This window comes from Pelecanus crispus, chromosome 12 (assembly GCF_030463565.1).
Source record: "Pelecanus crispus isolate bPelCri1 chromosome 12, bPelCri1.pri, whole genome shotgun sequence".
NCBI lineage: Eukaryota > Metazoa > Chordata > Aves > Pelecaniformes > Pelecanidae > Pelecanus > Pelecanus crispus.
Window position 1 is genome coordinate 12,575,228 of NC_134654.1, and position 22,170 is coordinate 12,597,397.

The 22,170-nt window shown below is 61.5% G+C and overlaps 1 protein-coding gene across 1 annotated transcript in view; it reads right to left on the bottom strand.

The window, feature by feature from the left end:
* The window catches only part of ELN (elastin), a 33,280-nt gene that overhangs the window by 5,133 nt on the left and 5,977 nt on the right, over nt 1–22,170 (bottom strand). Inside the window, exons 2-18 of the mRNA XM_075720130.1 lie at nt 11,763–11,816; nt 11,258–11,284; nt 11,034–11,066; nt 9,724–9,768; nt 8,998–9,090; nt 8,300–8,365; nt 8,167–8,214; nt 6,929–7,000; nt 6,658–6,684; nt 6,380–6,451; nt 3,275–3,316; nt 2,715–2,783; nt 2,374–2,418; nt 2,151–2,234; nt 1,991–2,059; nt 958–1,062; nt 818–865 (exon numbers count right to left, since the gene is read on the bottom strand). Coding sequence (XP_075576245.1) covers nt 818–865; nt 958–1,062; nt 1,991–2,059; nt 2,151–2,234; nt 2,374–2,418; nt 2,715–2,783; nt 3,275–3,316; nt 6,380–6,451; nt 6,658–6,684; nt 6,929–7,000; nt 8,167–8,214; nt 8,300–8,365; nt 8,998–9,090; nt 9,724–9,768; nt 11,034–11,066; nt 11,258–11,284; nt 11,763–11,816 — 999 coding nt within the window. The remainder of the gene's footprint in view (nt 1–817; nt 866–957; nt 1,063–1,990; nt 2,060–2,150; nt 2,235–2,373; nt 2,419–2,714; nt 2,784–3,274; nt 3,317–6,379; nt 6,452–6,657; nt 6,685–6,928; nt 7,001–8,166; nt 8,215–8,299; nt 8,366–8,997; nt 9,091–9,723; nt 9,769–11,033; nt 11,067–11,257; nt 11,285–11,762; nt 11,817–22,170) is intronic.

Here is a 22,170-nt window from a genome sequence, read left to right on the forward strand (position 1 = left end):
ACATGATGTGGAAGAGAAATGGAAGAAATGGCCAGCAATAGTTTAGCCCTCAAAGGAAAGCTGCCATCGAGCATGGCTGCTCCCAAGGTACTCCCAGGTCTCTGCAGTGATGATGCAGGAGAAGGTCCTGGGACCTGGCCATGTAACCTCTGGCACTGCCTTTTGGAGCAGCACATGGATCCCCCAGCCCTGCATGGAGCCTCAGGACCACTTCTGCCTTCTCTCTGCACCTGGGCTCCTAGCTTCACTGCTGCTTGGCCATGTCCCTCATCCCCTCTGGGTTCCTCCTTGCTGGAGCTCCCTTGGGGGTGGTTATGTCTGCTGAGCACCTGGGCCTTGGTAGACCAAGTTGGATGCACTTGCTGGATTTCACCAAGTTTTTGGAAGGCAGTGAACCTGGGCAGGGGTCCCTCTGCCAGCGATCTCTGCCCACCTGGGCAGTGAGGCTGAGCCTGCAGGCACCAGACCCTGGGTCAGGTCTGCTGATGGAAAAATTGATTTGGTACAAAATGCAAGAATTCAGACGAGGTCCAAAGACACAAGTTCAGTCTCATCCGTTCACCTCCATGAAGCAGCCTGCAGAAACCTCAGAGAGGGAGAAGGTCCTGCCCTGGGGATGAAGCCAATCCCAGATGCAGCAGCTGGGAGCTGGACTGGGCACATCCCGTCCCTGGATGCTTCTCCATAATGAGCCATCAGGAGTGATCCCCAGGGGAGACCCGGCTGCCTGGGGGCACCCTGAGTGCCACGGGTGGAGAGGATCAGCAGGGGTCCCCAGGGAGCTGCTGGGGAGCTCCTTGCACCGCGCAGCACGTACCATACTTAGCTGCCTTTGCTGCTGCTGCTGCTGCTGGTGTCCCGACTCCTGGGGACAAGGAAGAGAGGCACCCTCAGCCACCAGCCCCAACACCTTCCGCAGAGCCAGGTGGTGGGGACAGGGCTCCTGGGAACAGTCACCTGCCACCCCGGGGACACCTCCAACACCGGGCACCAAGCCAGGGACACCGCCAATGCCGGGCACGAGGCCTGGGACACCGCCAACGCCGGGCAGCACCCCTGGACCTGGAGGGAAGCAGAGCAGTCAAATGCCACTGGTGGGGACATGGTCTCCCTCAGTGTCATGAAAGGCTCGAGGGCACCTGGCTTTTAGGTGGGCTCTCCACACCTCCCAGACCAGCTGCTCAGGGGACCTGGGATGCTCCCAGGATTGGGATTCCCAGCTCCCTACACCCAACCCAGGGTCTGGAGCCCACCTGGCCACCCAGCAGCTTGGGGATGCCCAAGGTCCCCTAAGGCCATGGTTGTAAATCCCAGCTGCTCCCAGGGCTGACGCATGTCTTCTGGATGCTCCAATGAGTGGTCGTTTGCTACTCACTTTCCTCCCACAAAACAGCCAACAAGGGGAGCAGTGAACATGAGATCTGCATCACTAAGCACATCCCTCCACTAACAAATGATGGCTCATTACAGACACTGTCTCCCCGGACACCCTGCTGGAGCCCAGTACAGCAAAACCACATCTGTTATGGAGAAACCATGCATGATGGGGACGTACTGTCCTGTGTTGAGCTGCTGCATTGCGAGGTGGCCAGCCAGCCCTCCAATCACTACTGAAAAAGCTGCTTTTTGCAAACTCAGGCTTTGCTATGCCCAAGCCCAGCTCTCCCAACAGGCTGCTGGAAGCTGCCCCCAAGGGCATAAAGCCCCTCTGCAGCCTTGAGGGAGTTTTCACACCTTGCTGCCTCCCACCTGCAAAAGCTGCTGGCTCAACAGAGTGGCTTCACCTCACCTCAAGCTCTGGCAAGGAGCCACTGGAGCTAGGGCAGGGGTCTGGGGCTGGGAGAGCACCCCAGGAGAAGTGACAGGGGGTGGTGGGGCAGGCGGTGAGGCTGTGCAGCCCTGGCACCAATGCACAGCTCTTCTGCGCCCCAAGAGTGAGCCCAGCCCCACAGGCAGCTGCCGGATCTGTCCGAGACAGCAGGGAACTCACCGAAAGCTCCTGCTTTCGCTGCTGCCTTTGCTGCTGCCGCCGCCGCTGCTGCCGCTGCCGGCCCTCCAACTGCCGGGGTAGCAGGAGAGAGTCAGGGGTGCAGGTCGGGGGGGAGGTGACCCTCCCTGAGCCCCAGGGCCAAGCCCCACCATCGCCTCACCTCCGACTCCTGGGACAACGCCGACGCCAGGTACCACTCCACCAACTCCCGGGATGCCGGCAGCCCCGGGCAGGACACCGGCTCCTGCCGCCAGAGAGAAAGAGACTGTCAGATCAGTGATGCAGGGACACAACCAGCATCCCCCCCAGCCTGGGAGGGAGGGAGGGAGCTGCTGCCCCACTGGGGACGTGGGTGATGGATGTGCCCACGGAGGGCCACTCACCCAATTTCGCTGCTGCTTTTGCTGCTGCTGCCTGTGCTCCGACTCCTGGGGAAGGACAGGGGCAGCCACTGAGGTACTGAGACCATTCCCACCTCAGCTCCCCCATCCCACAGGAACCCTGGGGACTGGCCCCTCCTATCAGCATCCACCCCTGTCTCCTTTGGGAGGTGATGCACCCCTCCAGGCTGTCCCCGGGGTGACACTGCCATCCTGAGGCCACCAGACAGCCAGGCAGTGCCCAACACCCCATTCGAGGACTGGCAAAGTGACTAGGGTGCCCAGTCCCCCTGCCATGCCCATGCCAGTCCCCCACCCTGGGGCTGCCTGGAAAGGGAACATACCTGTCCCGGTGGGGTACCCTGCCTTTCCTCCTATCCCGATGCCAGCTCCTATCCCACCGGGCCCGAAGCCTGCAATCACAAACAGAAAGACAAAGACAGGTTAGGCACTGGCCCTAGGAAGCAGGGTGAGGCAGATGAAGCAGCTCCCTTGGTCCAAAGGATCTCCCCCTGCCGGCATCAAGGGATGTGGGGGCGATGCTGGAGCCAGCTCCCCGGAGCTGACATGCCAGTTCAGACATCCCTGCCTGGAGCTGGCTGCGGCTCAGGATGTGTCCAAGCAGAGAGCCAGCCAGCCAGCTGACCACTGCCAGTGCCGCGACGTGCCTGCGGATTAATATCTCCCAGCCCTGTGGCACGGGATGCCAGGAGAGCCGGGTTGCTCCCAGATGGGTCCACAGGCATCACAGCAGGGCAAGGCATGGGTCCCCTGAGGGACCACCTCATCCTGGGAGGGGGATGCCCCTCACACTGCCCTGGGGGTCTGTGGCCACGAGGCCATGGCGGCAGCCGGCAGAGCCGTGAGGAGCTACGACCGCGGAGCAAGGGCTACAAGCACTCACCGTAGGGCAGCTTACCAGTGCTGTAGGGCAATCCATAGCCACCTGGAGAGGAGAGAAGGTGGCGGGTTAGCACCTGGCTGCCGGTGGCTGTGCCCCCTCTGCCCCGCGGTGTAGCCCCTCTCTGCCAGCCGGCTGTGCGGCACCAGCCCTTGGGGCTCTTTCCTTCAGGACAGTAAATCCTCTGGGATACAACCCCCCATGATGGAGCTGGGCCAGGAGATGCTCTTCTCCATCACCTTTGAAGCAGCAGTTCCAAAAAGAGCCACCTGCTCTCAGCCCTGTGCTGAGGGCTGTCGTGCCCAAACCTGGTTTTGCAGGAGTCTCCTGTGACGCCACTTCGGCAGGGTGTCCCCTGGGAGCCCCACGGCAAGAGCTGTACCCAGCTGGCTGTGCCTTGTCTGGCTCCAAATGAAAGGTTTTAATTGGAATCAGGGCTTGGGAGACTCTGTTGAAACGTGACCTTGTTAGGAGGTTGGCACAAAGGGATGGGGAGGCATTACGAGTGGGAATATCACAGCCAGGGAAATGTCTCCTTGCGAAAGAGCAGGATCCCACCGCTCGGGACGGCACAGGGATGCCCATGGCTTGGCAGGGACTGTGCGCTTGGGAGCTGGCAGCACTGAGCTCCCATCACTGCTGGCAGTGGCCTGAGGAGGGGTGATGGGCTGCCACACCCCTGATGGGGACACCTCGAGTGGCACGTAGAGTGGAGGGTGTCTCACACACTAAGCCCTCCCACTGGAAGGGCTTGCAGGCAGAGCGGGGATGCAGCTGCTTGCAGCCAGGATGGGATTGCTCAGGGCAAAGTGTCTCCTTGAGCACAGGACACTGTCCCCTCCCGCCAGCCAGCATGTGGGGACCAGATTTCCCTCCACCCTGCCAGGCTGTACCATCATGTCCCACACCAGCGCGGCATTGCTGGAAGGCAGAGGCTTTCCAGGCTGTGGTGGCTGTGAGCCATACCACGTATCCCCCACCTTGGGGACGCCCCTTGCCCATTCCAGGGCACCTCACCAGTGCCTCGCTCCCCCCAAAGCTGCGGAAGGGTCCAGCACTGGGTGACACGTGGAAGTGACTCCATGGGTCAAGAGTCCAAGCCCTTTGGGTCTCCAATGGTTTTGCCAGGACCAAGCCCAGCTCCCCACCACCCCCAGCCAGATGCAAGAGCAGCCTCTGCCCTGGGGCTGTGCACACCCATCCTGTGCCAGCACGGGGATGCCACCAGCACTGCCAGGGAGGCTCAGGGCCAATGGGCACACCGGCTAGCATGGAAAGGGCTTCGCACAGACCAATGCCACCCCAACACAGCCAGGCACTGGGGAGCAGTCCCCATCCCTACAGCATCGGGTTGGACCTGATTTCAGCCACAGCTTGAGGCTGAGCCCCTAGTGAGTAAGGTGGACCCATGACCACCTCCTGAGCAGGGACAGCACAGAGCAGGAGCTGGCTAGGGGATTTGGAGGAAATCATCCAAAAAGGAGACTTTCCACTGAAAATGTTTTTTCCCCACTGTCCCTTCATCCCCTCTTGACCCAGACCTACTGCAGCTGGGACACAGCCCAGGGAACACAGGGATGTGTGGCAGCCCCCAGGTCCATCCACAGCATCAAAGTCACAGCCTCGACAGACATCCCAGTGTGTCCCCATGCTGCCAGCCCCAGGCCCTCAGAGGTGACAAACTGGCATCCCTCAGCATCCCAGGAAGGACTGGGCAGCACCCAGCAGCTGAAACCACAGCTGGGGACACCACCACTGCCCTGCTGCTCCCCATGAGAGGCATGATACACTGACGGAGCTCCCTGGCCAAGGGAATGGGTGTCCTCCCCTGATTTATTTAACGAAGGCTCCCCATAAAGTGGGTCAGCTGGCAGCGGCGTCCCATCCAGGCTGTGGGCCACTGGTGGGGCTGCCGCAGGATGGAGCCAGGCACCACGCCATGTGCTGGTGGTTTGCTCTCCACACCAGGCACCCCATGAAAGGCAGTCTGGGGCCAGGCTGCAGCCGGGAGGCCAGACGGTATCTGATGGCAGTGGGGCCGAGTCGTCCTAATGAGCATAACTGCCTCCGTGGGAGGAAACCTCAGTGGGCCAAGTATTTCTGCTGCCATTTGCGGTGACGGGCCCCAGTTGGGGGAAGCCAGCAGAGCTGCAGGGGCTGGCACCTGTGCTGGGGTGGGACCTGCTCCCTGGGGGTGGGCTCCCGCCACCAAGGCTTTCCTGCCTGCAGCAACTCATTTCGGCGAGTGGGAAAATGCCCATGGATATCTACTCATTTCCCAGCACCCCAGGGATGCAGGTCCCTGGACAGATCCAGCTGCCCTCCTCCTCGGGGATGCTCTTGGGACTAGTAACCTGGCAGTATGGCCCTTGGAGGGCACAGCACCCAGTACTGGCTGCCTGGCACTGCCAGTCCTGCTGCTGTCCCTGCATGGGCATGTCCAGCTGGTGACAGGCAGAGCTGGCAGCAGGCACAGGGCAGGGAAATGGAAGTCCCTGGAGCAGCCCAGCCTGGGAAATGGGTGCTGAGCACCCTCAGGCTTCCCTGGGCTGGGAGTGAACCTCATCTGGATGGGCAGTGGGGAGGAAGACCTGCCTGGATCTCCATCCCCACCACCTGCCTGCTCTTGGTGGCCTTGGCTAGAGCTCCTTGAGCCCAGGACATTTGGCCCAGGTGAATGCCCAGTGATGCCTGGCACAACCCCAGGAGCCACAAAAAGGAGACAGTCCCTGCAAGGGCTGTGCCTTGTGCCAGGAGGAGCCAGCAGGGACCCCAACCTGGGGTGGCCTGGCCCAAAGCATGTCCCCAGAACATGCTCTTTCCTACCTTACCACAGCCGGAGAGAGGCACAGCATTGTCCTCATGGGCTGGGGGCAAGACCAGCAGCAGCATCCAGGCAGCTGCCCACAGGGCTGTGATAGACAGGGCTGCTGCTGGACTCACCTGCCCAGCGCCCCTTGCTCTGTCCTGCTGTCCCAGGGCCAGCACCAGCACTGCCAGGTCCAGGGGACCTGGGGGCACTGCAGCTCAGCTCTGGGGAACGGCGGGTCCTTCTCCTGGCACTGCTGGGGTCCTTTGTCCCTAGCCCGGTTGGCTGTGGCAGCTTACCTGGGAGCTTAGGAGCTTTGATGGGATACCCCAGAGGGACACCGGGCTGCTGACCTCCAAAACCTCCCAGTCCTGCAAAGCCAACAGCAGACTCTCACCTGGAGCCCGCGCCCAGGCTGCCACCAGTCCTTGTGAGAGGGGAGCACCCCGGGGCACCCCGGGAGAGGAGAGTGGGTGGCTTGGGAAGCCCTGAGGCATCTTCTGGCATGGGGAGGCCATGGCTGTGATGAACAGGCTTGGGAAGAAAGAGAAGGACAGGCGAGAGACAGGACACTCACCAGGGATTCCTGCGAAGGCTCCTGCTCCTAGGCAGAAAAAACAAAGGCACCCATGTGAGCTTCGGGGCTGATCCTCAGGGTCCAAACTAGTCTGCGTGGGCTGCGTGGGCTCAGCCAGAAGTCGGCTTTGCTCACCCACATGCCCTATGGGGCTGCAACCCCCAAAAATGGGCTGGAGCCAGCCCCAGCAGGATGGGGATGAGGGCAGAGCTGGAGCCAGCCCTGGACCCACCCTCCACCCCGGTGTCCCCAGGGGATCAAGGGGACCTACCTGGACCTTTTGGCTTGACTCCAGCACCAGTGGGTACTCCAGGCAGCACCCCTACACCAGGGAAGCGAACACCTGCAGCAGAGACCAGAGGGGCCGGGTGAGTATGGTGGGGCATCGTGGCGTTGCTGGTACCTGAGACCCCTGCACCCAGCTCCCAAATCCTTGTCACCCATCTCTGGCTCAGCCCTAACCCTTATACCCTGGGACAGGCTACCCTCATCCCCCAGGGGCTTGCTGGGACACCCCTGTGCCAGCCTCCCCACACCACCCGGGGAAGAGCTGCCAGGGAAGTGTTTGCTCCAGCCCTGCAGCTGCCTGTACTTGGGCGTGGGGGACGGCTGCCCACACAAGAGGGTACATGGCACCATGGGTACATGCAGGGTACATGGCACCCATGAGTGGGTCCCACTCATGAGAGCAAAGCACCAGACCACAGCATGGTATAGCCAAGCCCAGGCATTGTTCTCTGTCCCACTGATGTGCAGTTGCTGTATGCAAGCTGGGACTCTTTGGGGAGTGGGAGCAAGGCAGGAGCCCACTGAGCCCCAGCCCTCCAGGGGCAACAGGCAGTGCTCTGGCCTCGCAGTCATTTGGGTTGGGTTTTTGGTGTTGGTTTTTTTTTTTTGGTTGGTTTGGGGTTTTTTTTCTCTTTTACAAATGTCTTTCATTATAACTCATGTGTTTTCAGACATGGAAAAGACATTCCTGACCAGCAACACACTTCTTCTGACAATGTCGAAACATCTTGTTTTCACAAGTTTTCCTCCCTCATATTACTTTGCAGTGAGGAATTCCTCTCCCCCCGCCACCTCCTCCCCCTCCTTCCCATGCTGCCTTTGGCTGGGCAAGCCAGCCCTGGCGTGGTCATGCAAGCTCCTCTCCCGGTGCTGAAGCCGCCTGCTCCTGCGGAGCTTGGCATGAGACCCCTGGAGATGCCAGGTTGCCCCACCTTTGGCATGGTGGAAATGTCACTACAGTCCCAGCGAAAGGGTTTGGAAACTGCAGGCAGCAGTGATGGGACAGGCAGGGAATTAGGCAGGTGGGCAGCATGGGGCTGCACGCAGCCTTCTGCAGGGCAGGGTGCTCTGCCTGCATGAGCAGGGCAGGCAGGGGAGGTGTTATAACGCCCAGGGTGCAGCTGGCCACAAGGCTATCAACTTAAAATGGGTGCTGCTGGTGGGGTGGGGACACACTTGGAGGTCAGGGTGCTGCTGGTGGAGTGGGGACCCCCAGCTCACCTGCGCCAGGGAGCACACCGCCCGGGAAGGCTCCAGGAATCCCAGCGCCTGCCGGGCGAGAGAAAGTCAGGGATGAGCGCCCAGCCAGTGCCGTTCCCCGCCCTGGCCCCCCACTTTGGGGCTGTGCACCTACCTGGTACTTTGGGGGGTTTCCCTGCTGCACCAACCCCAGGCTGCACCGCGCCTGGTACCACTGCACCTGCAGGCAGCAGAGACCCCCTGAGCCCTGGCACACTGGCTCCTGCCCACCCTGGCGGGCATGGAGACGCATCTGCCCCAGGCTTGGCTATGCTGGGGACGAGGGGTATTTCCTACCTGTGGAGACCCTGAGGCTACTAGGACCACCAATTCCACCCACACCACCAATGCCAGCACCTGGGGGCATTGGGAAGAGGAGTGTACTAGTGTGAGACGCCACTGCTGGGCTACGGGTGGCCGGAGTGGTGCCAAAGGAAGGGGCAAGCTCAGGACAGCTCTTGGGGAGCAAAGAGGACACCCCAAGGCAGCACGAGGGATGGGTTCCCCAGAGCTGGGCACAGGGACCAGGCAGCTGGTGTTCTCTGCTTCTGGGGGCTCGGGCTTGGCCAATGCCTCTTTCTCAGCACACCAAGCTGTGCCAAGGTCCCTCTGCAGTGGTGGGGATCCCTGTGAGAGCAGCACCTCTGGCTTGCAGCCCCCCAGCCTCACAGGGAAAGCCCTCCAAAGGGCACCCAGGGGACACCAGGAGTCCCTGGGGGCTGCCCAAGCCCTGGCATTGCCTTGCCTGGCATTGCTGCCTTGCCCAGCATTGTTGTGTGGCCCAGCATCGCATTGGACACCTTCAGCACTCACCAGCTTTCGCAGCAGCCTTGAGTGCAGCGGCAGAGGCAGCACCAGGGAAGACACCCCCAGGATAGGCACCTCCAGGGAAGAGACCTGCAGCACCTGCGGGGAGGATAACAACCCGCCTGAGCATCCCCAAAAAGCGGACAGTGAGAAGGTGTCCTGCCCTCCACACTGGCCATGTTGCGCACAGGGGGTGGTAAGCCATGGGGGGCTGCATGGCGGTGCCAGGGGCTGGTGTTAGGCTAGGCAAGGTGGTGGTTAGCAGGCACTGTCCTGCACTGGCTTCCCCCTGTATCCCCCTGCAAATACCTGCTCCCATCCACATCCCACCCATCACCAGCTATGCCCATGCCACCCAGGACACCCTGTGGTGTCCCTGGCTGCTGTGCATGCTGGAGTCCCCTGCAGCCCCAAGCAGGCTGGCTGGGCTACATGCGGGCACTGTCCCCCTGCTGCAGACCCTATGGGGACCCTGTGTCCCTCCTTGCCTATCTCTACTTGGGGTCACCCAGCCATGATTGATGCCATGATGTTGGGGGACTATAAGGGCTGCCTGCTGGTGGCTGCCAGTCCCTCAGGTCTGGCAAGGGTGCCCAGCCCAGATGGGACCCACCAGGCAGGCTACAGAGAGCACCCGATGGGGACAAGCCTCATGCTGTCCCCAAGATGGGTGTCTAGGGACGTCACCCTGGGGACAGTCCGGAGTGGGGGCGGCTGGTGCTCTGTGCTCACCTGGCTGCAGGCCAAGTGGGCCAAGTCCCCCGAGGCCACCGACCCCTGGAAAGAGAAGTGGGGTGAGGTAGCAGGGGGTGGCCAGGGCCAGAGGAGCAGGACCGTCCTGCTTGCACCATCCCAGTGGGATGGGAGCATGCCCCAGCAATGGGCACAGGGACGGGTGACAAACATGCCTACCAGCATCCTGGTTCCCCATCCCATCCCTTTCTGCCTTGCGCACCCCCCACCCCACCAGGCCACGAGGGGATGGAGCCGAAATGTTTATGGCTGAGGAATGAGTCCCTCTGGCTCCAGCCAGTGCTGCCTTCCAACATCTGGGGCTAATCAGCCCTCGCTCCCTCCAGGCGCAAATTCCACTGCCTTTGGCTCAGGGCGCGGACACCGCTCCGGCTGGGACTTCACGGCCGCGCCGCGTTTGGTTTTAATTACGCCAAACTAAAGGGCCTTGTTTTTCTTTCCACGAGCTGAAATCTGAGTAAACGGAGGTTGCCGGCCCCCACTTCGGGCTGGCACTCCTGCCGTGCAGACAGGCCGGCTCAGGGGGGTGGGGGTATGCAGCATGCCCCTGCCCTGGGGCACAGAGGGTACCCCTGGGATGGGCCAGGAGGGGACACCCCGGGTCTCCGCCTAAAAGAACATCTCTCCCTGGGCCTCGATGGGCACTGGGCATCTCCACTGGCACCAGATTTGCCCCGTGCACATTCAGTCCCTGCTGCCCCAGCACCTCTCAGCTGTGCCTGGCACCTCCCCACCATGCCCCAGGCTTGGTGCCCTCTGGCTGTGCATCCTCCTGCCAGCATCTCATCTCTCTCCCAGTGATGGCCCCTCTAGTCCCCTCATTTCTAGGCCAGACAAACCCCAGCGTGGGCTGCAGGAGCCCCAGCAAAAGCTGCTCAGCCACGAACACAGGCAGGTGGAGGTGCTGCCAGCTTCATGTGGGCACCAGCTCACAGCACAGCTGAGTGAGCATTACCCAGCTTTGCATCTTCCCAAGGAGCTTTGGCGCAGGTTTGCAGGCAGCAAGCACCCCAGAAGGGCTGTCTGTGGGGGCTGGAGGGGAGAGGACAGTGCGCCGAAGTGGGGCATGAGGGCGGAAGGCTCCCTTGCAGCTGTGAGGGCTTGGCAGTGGTTAGTGTGGCAGAGCAGGGCAGAAACTGCCAGTTGCTGCATGTCTTGGCCATGGAGATGCCCAGGATGGTGGGCTTCCCTTGGCCACATGGGAGAACCTGAGGGCCGCAGGGGTCGGGAAATATCCTGGCCACTGGCACAGCCAGAGAGGGTGAGAGAGACAAGGAAAGGCTTCTCACCTGGTTTGAGAGGTTTTCCTCCAGCCCCGAGTCCTAAGGGTAAGTGAGTGGAGAGGGGGTCAGAGCCATCCTTCCTCCAAGCATCTCCCAAGGTGGGGACACCATGGGGGACAGGACCAGCCTTGTGGCAGACCACCTGCCTGCCACAGGGCAGCTCTGCCAGGGGTGCTGCCCCCCTCCCCATCCCACACCCACACCCTGGGCAAAGGGGTCCCAGCACTCACCTGCTCCCAAACCTCCAACCCCAGCACCTGCGAGCAATGGCACAGTCTTAGCACCCATCTCTGTGAGCACCCACCACCCACCCACCCATGCCAGGCTCCCGGGGATCCATGGAGAGGCAGACAGGGTCACAGGGGTGCAAAAGGATGGGGCATCCCCCCTGGCATGTTCCCAAGCTTTTGGCTGAAAGACGGGGGACAGGCTGTGACCACTGAGCACCTCCCATGGCCAGGGCTGGGCAGGATGTAGGTGCCAGGCCTGGGCTAGTGACCCCCAATGTAATCCTGGCACTGACACCCACTCCTGTCCCCATGCCGTGGGGCTGGCGCTGGGGCAGCCACCCTCGGCTAAGTGGCCAGACAGGTTGTCCCCATGTCCCCTGATCCTGGCTGGCAGGTCTGCAGCCCTCTGTGCTGGCTCAGAGTTACCTGGGGGCCACCCAGGCGCCTGTCCCATCCCTGCAAGCAGGGTGATGCCCCCCCCCCAAAGCTGCCAAGAAACCCTTACCTGGGAAAAAGCCTCCTCCTGGGACTCCCCCTCCCGGGATAGCACCAGGGACCCCTGCAAGAGAAGAGACCCTTGTTAAAATCCCCCCAGGGATCCAAGTGTATCCAGCAGGTTGGGCTGGGGGGTACCTCCTGAGACGGGGAGCTGCTCCCTGCAGAGGGGTTGAGATGCAGAGCCCTGGGGTGAGGGCTCAAGGGCAGATGCCTTTCTTTGCACACCTCAGCTTCTCCAGTGTGACAGTGGTGACAGGGCTTGGAGGTGCCCCAGCCAGGAGCTGGGGAGGGCATCTTGGTGGAGGTGTCAGCAGGACTTGGTCCTGCATGGGAGGGAGGTCCATGGGGCTGACATGGAGTGGGTCTGGCTGGTGTCCAGCTCTGCTTCCCAAAACCTGTCCTGTACCACAGCCAGTGCCATCTCCATCACCTCCAGCTTCATGTGGCTCTGAGGGGACGGGTCCAGGCATGGCCATGCATGGGAGATGAGGCTGTCCCAGTTCATCCCCAGCAGCCCATGTTGATCCCAGCCAAGCCTCAGCATGTTTGGCTGTGGGTGCCCCATGCCCATGCTGCCTGCCCTGCCTGCTGAGCTGCCAGTGGGAAGAGCCAGATCAGGCCAGCAGGACTGGGGTATTGGACTGCGGGAACAGTGTTAAGACCCATTGAAACCAACTGTATCCCTCTGCCTGTCTCTGCGAAGCTGAGATAAGCACCCATGTTCCATCACTTTCCGGGGCATCTGGAGCTCATGCTCAGAGGTCATGCTCAGACACCACTGGAACGTTTTTTGGCTGGTTTGGACCCTGCTAAAGGTCTATCTCCTGCAGACCACCAGGCAGCCATCCTTTGGGTGGTCCTCCCTGCTTCATCAGGGCCTTGGATGGGGTGGAGGCTTGCAGGTGGTTTGGTGGGACAAGGAGGTTGCAACGCAGAGGGATGCTCCTCTTTTCACTCTGCTTTTATCTGGAGCACATTTTTAGCACTAGGGGGATTGCCATGGGATTTGCAGGATGGCTGGCAGGACTTGCAGTGAGGCTGGCAGGAGGATTTGGGGGTTGCCAGAGGCAAGCACATGACTTCCATGGCCAGCGCCCCTGCAGCAAGCTGCACCCAGCTCTTCTGCTTGCTCTGGGCAGAGGGGATGACATCAGGGTGGACAGGCACTGGCAGCCTGCAGTGGCATGGCTGGGACCTGAGGACCTGCTGTCCTGCTCCAAGGCGGCAGTGCCCTCCCCAGCACCCTGGCCAGAGTGGGGGGGACACAGCACCCCCAGGAGCTGGGTGCATGCAGTGGCACAGCACTGGCAACACCACCACAGGCTGCATGGTGCCCATGGACTGGGCAAGGTAAGCCAGCACAAGCAGGTGCCAGGCAGGTGGCAGAGCTGGCACTCCACAGTGGAGGTCATGTTGTGCTGCACATCTCTTCATCTCAGATGTGGTGCAAACTTTCAGGGTCCCTCCTCGCTATGCCCCATAGCCCCCTGCTTCACCTCAACAGCTGCCCACTGCAATGTAGCAGGGATGAGGGTGTCCCCTGGGCCCTGCTCACATGTGTCCCCCACCACCCAGGGCACCTGGGATGGACCCCCAGCCCAGTCGCACAGAGAGACCAGGTGCCAGGATGCACCCAACACGTGTGTCAGGACACACACGCATGCAAGAGGGGTGTCAGGCTGTGCATGCACAGGAGATATTGGGACACATGCACTGGCCGGACACACCCACAAACTCATCAGGATGCACATGCAGGTGGATGACCCGTGACAGGACCCATCACACGGCCCCCACATGCCCCAGTGATGCCAAAGAGTGGGGCTCAGCCCTGTGCCCCCCAAACCAAATCCGGCCCTAGAGCAGCTGATGTCCCTTGGAGTGGAGCAGACACGAGCTTGGTGATTGCTCCGGCCAGCAGGCTCATCCCTCTGGCACAGCACAGCCCGGCCCGGCTGCCGGCCAGGGGTTTACAGAGCGGCTCCTTTTCCCGGCACATTCCCCCGCCCACCCCCACTCCCCCACCCCACCCCCCCACCCCACCCCCCCCAGCTTGGAAAAACACATCCCAACTTCTTGCCTGTTTCCAAACAAACTTTGAGTGTCCACACAGTGCCTGTCCTCCCCCACCCGCCCTGCTGGGAGGGGTCACTCCACCGCCATTGGGAGCGAGAGCCAGTGGGATGGCCAGGATCCGGCCAGGATCTGGCTGGGGACCACCGTGCCTGGGGCCAGCAACCATCCCCCACCAAGCAGGAGGGTCCCTGCTGCGCTCAGCCTGCATGGTGCCCCCCAGCCTCAGCCCCCCGCGGCCAGACAAGGTCCCTGGTGCTGGGGTGATGCCGGGCACCCCAGGGACCCAGGTTGAGCTCCCCTACCTCTCTGTCCCCCTGTGCCAGCGCTGCCTGGCAGAGACCCCCAGGGAAGCTGGGACAAGGCAGGATGGCTCACAGCCATGCATGGGGACCCTAGAAAGGTCCAGGTGACACGTGCCTGCAGCCATGGCTGCCATACTCAGCCCTTCACCATTGTCACCCTCAAGGGCGCTGCGGACCCTGGCAGAGGGCATCCCCCAGACACCATCCCCAGCGCCAAGGCACTGTGCTCATCCCAGTGCCTCGTGACAGGTCTGCACCTTTTGGAGGATTACAGAGGATGTGCTGGTTCATCAACCATGTCCATGCCCAGATCAGGAGGCGAAGGGGGTCAGCAAGTACTGGCAGGAGCCTGGATGGCTGGGGGGCAGTGGGATGGCTGGGGTGGGTATGCGATGTGGCTTTGGGGAGCGGAGGCTCAGGAGCAGTGCAGGAGGCTGCTCCCCCCTTGTTGCTCTCCCTGACCAGCTCTGCTGCCAAACACGGCCAGCTCTGCACTTCTCTTGAAGCTCTTTTACAAGCTGCCTTGGTGCTGGCAGAGCCAGGCTCATCCCAGTGGGGAGGCAGTGCCCATAGCCCAGCTCAGGGTCTGCTCCCTGGTGCAGGCATTGCCAGGGGACATGGGGGTCTCTGACCCACTCAGCTCTCTGGCTAAGGACCAGCCTCGAGCAGCCAAATTCACCCCAGCATCACCAGTCCCACCCATCAGCAACACCACTGTGGCTCGGATGTTGACAGCAGCTCACGCACTCAGCACCAGCTACACTGTGGGCTCCCCGAGACTGCACCAGGCTACTGCAGTCGCTCTCCGACTGGTCTCTGCCCTTCCCCAGCCCTGTCCTTCCCCAGCCTTGGGGCAGGAGCACATAGTCCAACTTGGGGTCTTCTCCCTGGCATGGCGTGCCTCCCCTTTGGCTTCTCCATCCCACATTCCCTTGGCACTTTGGGTAAGGGGAAACTGAGTCACCAGCCTCCCAGGACTGAAGGAGCTCTGTGCTGCCTCTGCCCCTGGCCCGAACCTGCCAGGACTCCGGGAAGGGGGGGTTTCTCCTATCTCCCAGCTTGTCTCCTGGGCCAGGGCTTGCTGAAAGCCTGCAGAGCATGGGGCTGGCCCCCAACACCCCAGCACCCACGTGGGATATCTTCTCAAGCCAGGGGCAGGGTAATTTGCATTCATATGTGTGACCCCAGCTGTGGTAGGGTTGGACCCCTGGTGGTGTTCAGGATCTGGTGTGGGGCCTTATTTATAGAAACTGGACTTTTTCTTCCATAGCTCTGTACCACAGGTCACTGTGCAATATCTGCACTATTTTTTGTCACCTGCACTATTTCTGATTGACCACTGTTGGTATCATCTGCACCATTTCTACCTGCATCACTGCTTGCAGCTTTCTTTACAAGCCAGAAATATGGATATTTTCTCTATTAGACAACTTATTTTCACGTCCTTTTTGAGACTGACAACAGGACCCACTGCAGGACACGAGCTCACACCCTCACCGGGCAGCCAAACCTCAGACCCACTAGCAGACCTCACCACCCTCCCGGCTCCCAGAGGATGCTCAGCGTGTAACCACCGCAGATATTTCCCCTCTTCCCTCACGCCGCTGTTTTCTTTTTCTTGGGAGAATCAGTTTTCGAAACATGCAGTCTCCAAGCAACTTTGAAGCCGTGTTGTATCCTGGCCTGGACTTGCTGGTAGCAGAGGGGGCTGCTGTCGAGAGCCTGGCTCCTCTCCAGCCCCCAAGGCTTCAGCTTTCATCTCTGAGCGCTGGTGGACAAGCTGCACCCTGCAAGCAAGTTGTTTGCAGAGGCGGCAGCAGCCCCAGCAGGCCAGTGCCTTGGGGAAGTGCCCGGCTGCCGTCCCAGCCCCACAACTGGCACTACTGGCCCTGGGGCACCCTGGGGACTCTGGGTGTCCTTGGAGGGTCTCCATGGTGCCCAGGCTGGAATGCCAGCACACCCGGTGCCAGCCTCTCTGCACCCATCAAGCTGCCCCCCGTGGTCCCAGAGCCTGCAGGGCTGGGACCCCCAGGGGTCCCTTTTGTCCCCCCTCTAGGGGTGTCATTCCCAGGAGACCCCCTGTGCTCTGGCACAGGAAGCAGTGAGGAGTGGGTGGAAGCACTGAGGGACGGATGTCCCTCTCAAAACACTGGGACACAATGCACTTGGCACCTTTTAGGGAAACATAAGGCAGCTTCCCCACGCAGCAGCCTGGATCCGGCCGTGCATGTCTCCACAGTGCCCAGTACAACTCCGCTCCCGCGGGGGGTGCAGAGCAGCAGGGGCTGATCCTGACCAACTGCTGGGAGCTTCCTGAGTACTGCCAGCTGCTGCAAGCTCAGGGCTCAGCCTCTCAGCAGGGGCACTGGTCTGATGGGGACTGTCTGTGTGTGCAGGGGGGCTCCCCCCTTTTCCCCCTTGATCCTGGGATCTCTCAAGGGTCCCTTTCCTGCCAGGCTGGTTTGGAGCTGCACCAGCAGTGGGTGATGGAGGATGCTGCCCTGAGCCCTCTCCAGGTGGGTGCACCCCACAGCACCCTCGCATCCCCGCCACCCTGTGCCACTGGCCATGCCTCTGTCCCAGCTCAGTCCCTGAGGGCTGGCAGGGCAGGAAGCACAGCTGAGCCTGTGTGGTGGCACACAGCACACCAGGCTGCAGAGACACTGGTCAACCCTTCCACAGGGAAGCATTCCCCAGTGTCCCCATCAGCACTGGGACCATCTCCAGGGCCAGGGCCACCTCCTCTGTGAGCTGCTTCCCAAACCAGCAAACGTCCCTGCAGATTGAGCCAGGGACTGGATTTGGGCCAACAGCCCCAAACTGCTCAGAAACTGCTGTAGGTTCTCAGCCCAGGGCCAAAGTCCTCCTGAGACTTTCCCAGCTGGCCACTGCTTGAGAGCTGGGGAGCAAAGCCACTGTGGTTCAGCAAGCCAGCACAGAGCTTCAATGCTGGGGGCAGAGAGTGACCAGGACTGAGCTGCATCCCATCAGGGATGGCACCTTGACCCTGAGCTGTAGCTACGCAGGATCAGGCACTGACAGCAGCTCGGCTTTACAGGCAGCTGCCTGGCTTGGCAGTGCTCTGGGGTCACGCTGCCTGCACAGCTGGGGCCAGACCAGCCTGTGGTCAGGGTCCTGGGAGCCCACCACATTGGGGCAGAGCAGGGAGCTGCAGGGCACTGGCAGATGATGCTGTGGGCTGTGGAGAGCAGCCCCAAGGGCTCTGCCCTGGGCCAGGAGTGGCCCAGCCTGCAGCTGCCTGCTGACACACACAGCCCTGGCACTGCCCTCCCCTGCCCACGGGATCCTGCCCTCTCCCCTCCTCTGGTCCTCAGTCCTCTGTGGCTGAGAATCCCCATGTGATGGCTCTGCCCCCTACCCCATCACTGGTGCTGGCTCTGCCCATCGCTTGCTCTCCATGGCAAGGCACGGGGCGATCACCGCCTGGCTTTCTATAGGTGGCTGTTCCATCCCTGACCCCACTGTCCCCACCTTGTAGACCTTTGCCCAGTTTGAACACTGCAGCGGGCTATAAATCTGCGCTCAGAGCTGCTCTCCCCCTCTCTGTGTGTACTCATGGCCCAACCACAAAACGCGAGCCATCCGGTGGGCAGGCACCTGCTGCACTGGCCGCTCCTGCTTTGTCACGCGGCAGCATGGGACCACACCGCTGCACCCTGGCTTTCACCTCCCCACTCCGGCAGCAGGTTTGCTGCACGTGCATGTGCATGTGCGTGCGCTGGGCTGTCATGCAGCCCCTGCCGCTGCCTGGCCAGGGACCAGCCAGCAAGCCATGGCCCATGCCATGCACTGGTGGATGGACCTGACACTGGTGACACAACTGCAAGGAGGATGGCGTGATGGCCACCCCAGAAACCCAGAGCCTGTGATTCGGGCGGGTCAAGCTGCTCTGCAGCCACACCAACCTGGCAGACTGTATCACAGCCACACGCTATGCAGCAGCTCACACACATCGACTGCAGGATGCACATCCCCACTGCCCCTCCAGCTCACACCGCTATCGCACCGGGGGCGTGATGGGTGCCAGCTCCCCCAGTCCCTCACAACTGCAATCCCCACTGCGCCCTGTGCCCTGCCTGCATGTCCCCAAGCTTCTCGTGTCCCCGAGCCTCTCTCCAGGATGCAGCACCTCGCAGCCTCCCCCCGACAAGTGCTTCGCGCAGCAGTGCCGTCCCCAGACAGCCTGGTGTCACCGCCCTTGATGACATCCCGCCCCACTCGGGCATGGAACACGCCACCCGCCGGGTTGGGGGGCCAAAGAACCTTCCGGGGAAGTGACACCCAGAGGGGCTACCCTCCCACCCTCGGGGATGTCCCCAAGGCAGGTCAAGGGGGCTGCCTGTCCCTAGTCGGGGACACGCAGCCAGGGCAGACGTGGGTCTGTCTGGGAGGGCTTGAGGTGGGGGCAGCAGCCGAGCCCCGGTGCTCGTAGAGGGTCCCCGCAGAGCCGGGGAAAAGCTCTGGCTGGGGCTAAGGGGAAGAAGCCTTTTCTTTCCTTACCTCCTTGCTGAGAAGCCGGGAGGATGGAGAAGAGGAGGAGGACTCCGGGAAGGAGGGGTGCAGCTGCCTGCCTTGCCATCTCTTCAAGCAATGCCCCCGTGCTCCCGCAGGCAGTGTGTTTTATCCCAGAGCTGCTTAATTGTTGCTTCCAAGGATGCGAGGGGAAGGGGAGGGGGGTTTGGAAGGAGGGAGGGGAAAAGAAGAGGGAGAAAGGGGGAGAGAGGCACAGGACACTACGTCATGAGGAAAGGGCAAACACACACAAGCCTCTCCAGCCGATTGGGCTGGCTGGTTCCCCCCCCCCCCCCGACTGTTTTGTTTTTTTTTTTAAATTCCTCTCCCTCGCTGCTCGCTCCAATCCGGGCGCGCCTCTGCCAAAAACCTGGAAGGGGTGAGCTGCCAAGGCAGCCTGCTGGGGGAGGGCAAGAGGGGGCTGCGCCCACCCCGGTGGGCCACCGCGTCCCCGGGTGGCACCGGGGGGGGGGGGGGGGGGGGGGGCGTCGTGCCCCGCGTGGCACCGGTAGGTCTCGCGTCCCGGGTGGCACCGGGCAGATGGGGGGATGCAGGTAGGGACCGGCTGGGTAAAGGGACGGGGGGTTCCGGGGGTGCAAGCGGGGTGCCAAGCGAGGAGCCGTTCCCAGCCGCGGGGTGCCGCGGGGTGCAGGGGAAGGCAGCCGGCACGGTCCCGGCCCCGGTGCCCGGCTGCGGCGGGGCACCACCGGCGGTGGCCGTTAGGTGGCGGGCGCGGGGTGTCCGACCGGCGGCAGGAGGGTGAAACCGGGCAGCTTGCAGAAAAATGTACTGCTTGGACCCGGGAGCGGTGCCCCCTCCCCGGCCCCGGCGTGTCCTGGGGATACGCAGCGCCCCAGCCCGGGCTGGCCCGTGGCTAGTGATGGCCACCGCGTCCCCCAGCCACCTCCAGAGCCCGGTGCCGGGGGCCTTTCTTGCCGCTGAGCTGGGCTGCTCCCCTCTTTCCAGCCCCAGTTCATTCGGGGTCACCCGGGCTCTGAACCCGCCACCGGCTCTGAGTGCAAAACCAAATGCTGGTGCAAACCGAGGAACCGCGTGTTCCTGCTGGCCACCTCGTCCCCCTTCTCATGGGGTATCTCTGGATAAGTGTTGGGGAGCAGCTGGGGCAGGCAGCGAGTTAAGCAGGGGGGATGAAGAATAAGGAGTGCAAAATACCCCTTTCTCTACAGCCTGCAGCACTGGCCGTGCTGGAGCACTGCATGCCATCACCGCAGGTCCAACACAGGGCCTTCCCTCTTTGCCAGGAGCTGAGACACTGCGCATTCCTGTACCCAACCCCCTGTGAGCCCCAATCCTCTGTCCAGGGAGTGAGAACACGTGCAAGGAAATGCCCTGTCTGCACCCCCTTCCCACAGGGCTCCCCGTGAGTAGGCCCCCTCATTCCCTGTGCTCCTTCCACAACTGCAGAAATTGGCAGCAAATTCTCAGCAAATCCACCCAGCTCCTCTCTGCCTGCGAGAGGTGCAAAGTCCCAAACCTGGACACCCACTTAAAGAAGTGTGAGCTAAATCCATGCTCAGGACAGTCCATCCGGAGCCCGGCTGTCTGGTTTATCTCAGCTCCCACTTTATTTTAGGGAAAGTGCTGATGGCTACGGCCGCAGGAAATACAGGAGGCGGAAATAACAGAGTGTTTTGCCCTCCACACCCAGTGCTGGGACACATTAATGAGATAGGGGGGACCATGCAGGAGCCACTGGCCTCTTGGTGGCCTTTGCATGGACCCTGATTTTCTGTTCACCTGCATCCTTGCAAAGGGCTGGGGGACATGAAGCACTCCACAATGAGGAGAGGGGGTGAGCATCAGCAGGGGCAGAACAGCCGGGCTGGCCTGTCCATCCACCCAGCTGGCGTTGCTGAATGACGTAATGCTTGAGCGAAAACATACTCCGTCGTTAAACACGCTCTCTCTGCTCAAGAGGAGCGACATGGGAGTGGACAGATGTGGGGACAAGCAGCTTTGCAGCAGTTCCAGTGGCTTCAGGGCTGTGATGTGGTCCACGGGGATACAGACCCCCAGTCAGGGCTGGCCAGGGGTCTAGGTGATGCATCCTCAATGCGTGTGTCTGTAAAACATGCAGAGAGCAGGGCTGTGAAAGTGGCCTTGCTGGGAATCATAACTGGGGCAGCTGGACATCTCTAGCAGCTTCCATCTCTTGCCAGTGAAACAGCTCTGACTTTTGAAAGCGTGTTTTTTACCTAGAAAGAATAGATGCGAGGCAAGATCTCCCCGCCCCTGGCACTTGCGCTGGGGAACGGGATCCAAGCCCTTTGCAATTTGGCCAGGGCAAAGCCAAGTGCTTTGCAAGCTGCCCGCAGGGAAGGGCTGGGAGCGTTCCCTGAAGTTTGCAAAGTGTCGGGGAAAAGCTGTGCAATTTGGCTCATGCCAGGAAGGCACGGATATGGGTATGGTCTGACAAGAAAGGGGGAAGGCAGAAAACATTTCCCACAGGGGCGGCCTTGCGGAAAAGAGGGGGTTTGCTGCAGAGTGCAATATCTGGGTGAGAAAGCCCACCACGAGGGCTGGAGCAAGAGTACCTGGGATTGCATCCAGGACCTGCCTGTACCAGCGCAGAGGTGGGTGAAGGGCTTGGGGACTTTGCTGGGAGCTGTGGCAGCTCTGGGGAGGATGCCTCCTGCAGCTGGTCCCTGGTGCAGGTCCCGTTGCGGTGGCTGGCAAGTGTAGATTGCATGTGGTTCCCCTAAATGCTGACATAGTTGCTGGGGGGGATGCCAAACAGCCTTACCCTGCTGTTGCACACACAGATTGCTGTCCTGGGGGTAACACTGACACACAAAACACAGAAGTAAACACCCCTTTACCATAGCTACGGAGGAGCCCTGCACTTGCCCCCCCAGGACCCGAAATCCTGCTCCGCGTGCTATTGACGGCGTTGTCATAGGAAACGGCGCTGGCTAACAGGGTGTGATGGGGCTTTACAGTGCCTGTGCAGGAGCACACGGGATGTGCTCAAAGGAAAGGTATGTGTGAGCGGCAGATCACAGAAACACCGGTGGAAGAGGCCCCCTGAGGTGTCCAGCCCCAGCTCTGGCTCCTGGCAGCACCGTCGCCAGCACTGACTTGGGGCAGTCTCAGCTGCAAATCCTCCAAGAATGGGGACCCCCCACCTCTCCGGGGACCTGTCCGGGGGCTGCACCATCCTCCTGGGGAAGAAATTTTCCTGATCTGGACCTAAGTTGTGTTTCCAGCCGGGGATATCCTGAAATGCCCAGGGCAGCGCCCACCGGAAGCCCTGCCCTGCATCAGCTTGTGGAAAGAAGAGGCAGAGAGGAGACATGCCATACAGATGATGATGGAGAAGGGGCCCAGTGCTCTGCATTTGGATGCAGACATCCTGGTGAGCTGGAGAGAGGATTGCTCTCCCCAAAGTAGATGGCCATGAGCAGGACACATCACACTTGTGTCCCATGGCTGCGTTTCTGCAAGGGACCAGCCACGACAGCCAGTGCCAGTGCAGGGAGAGATGCA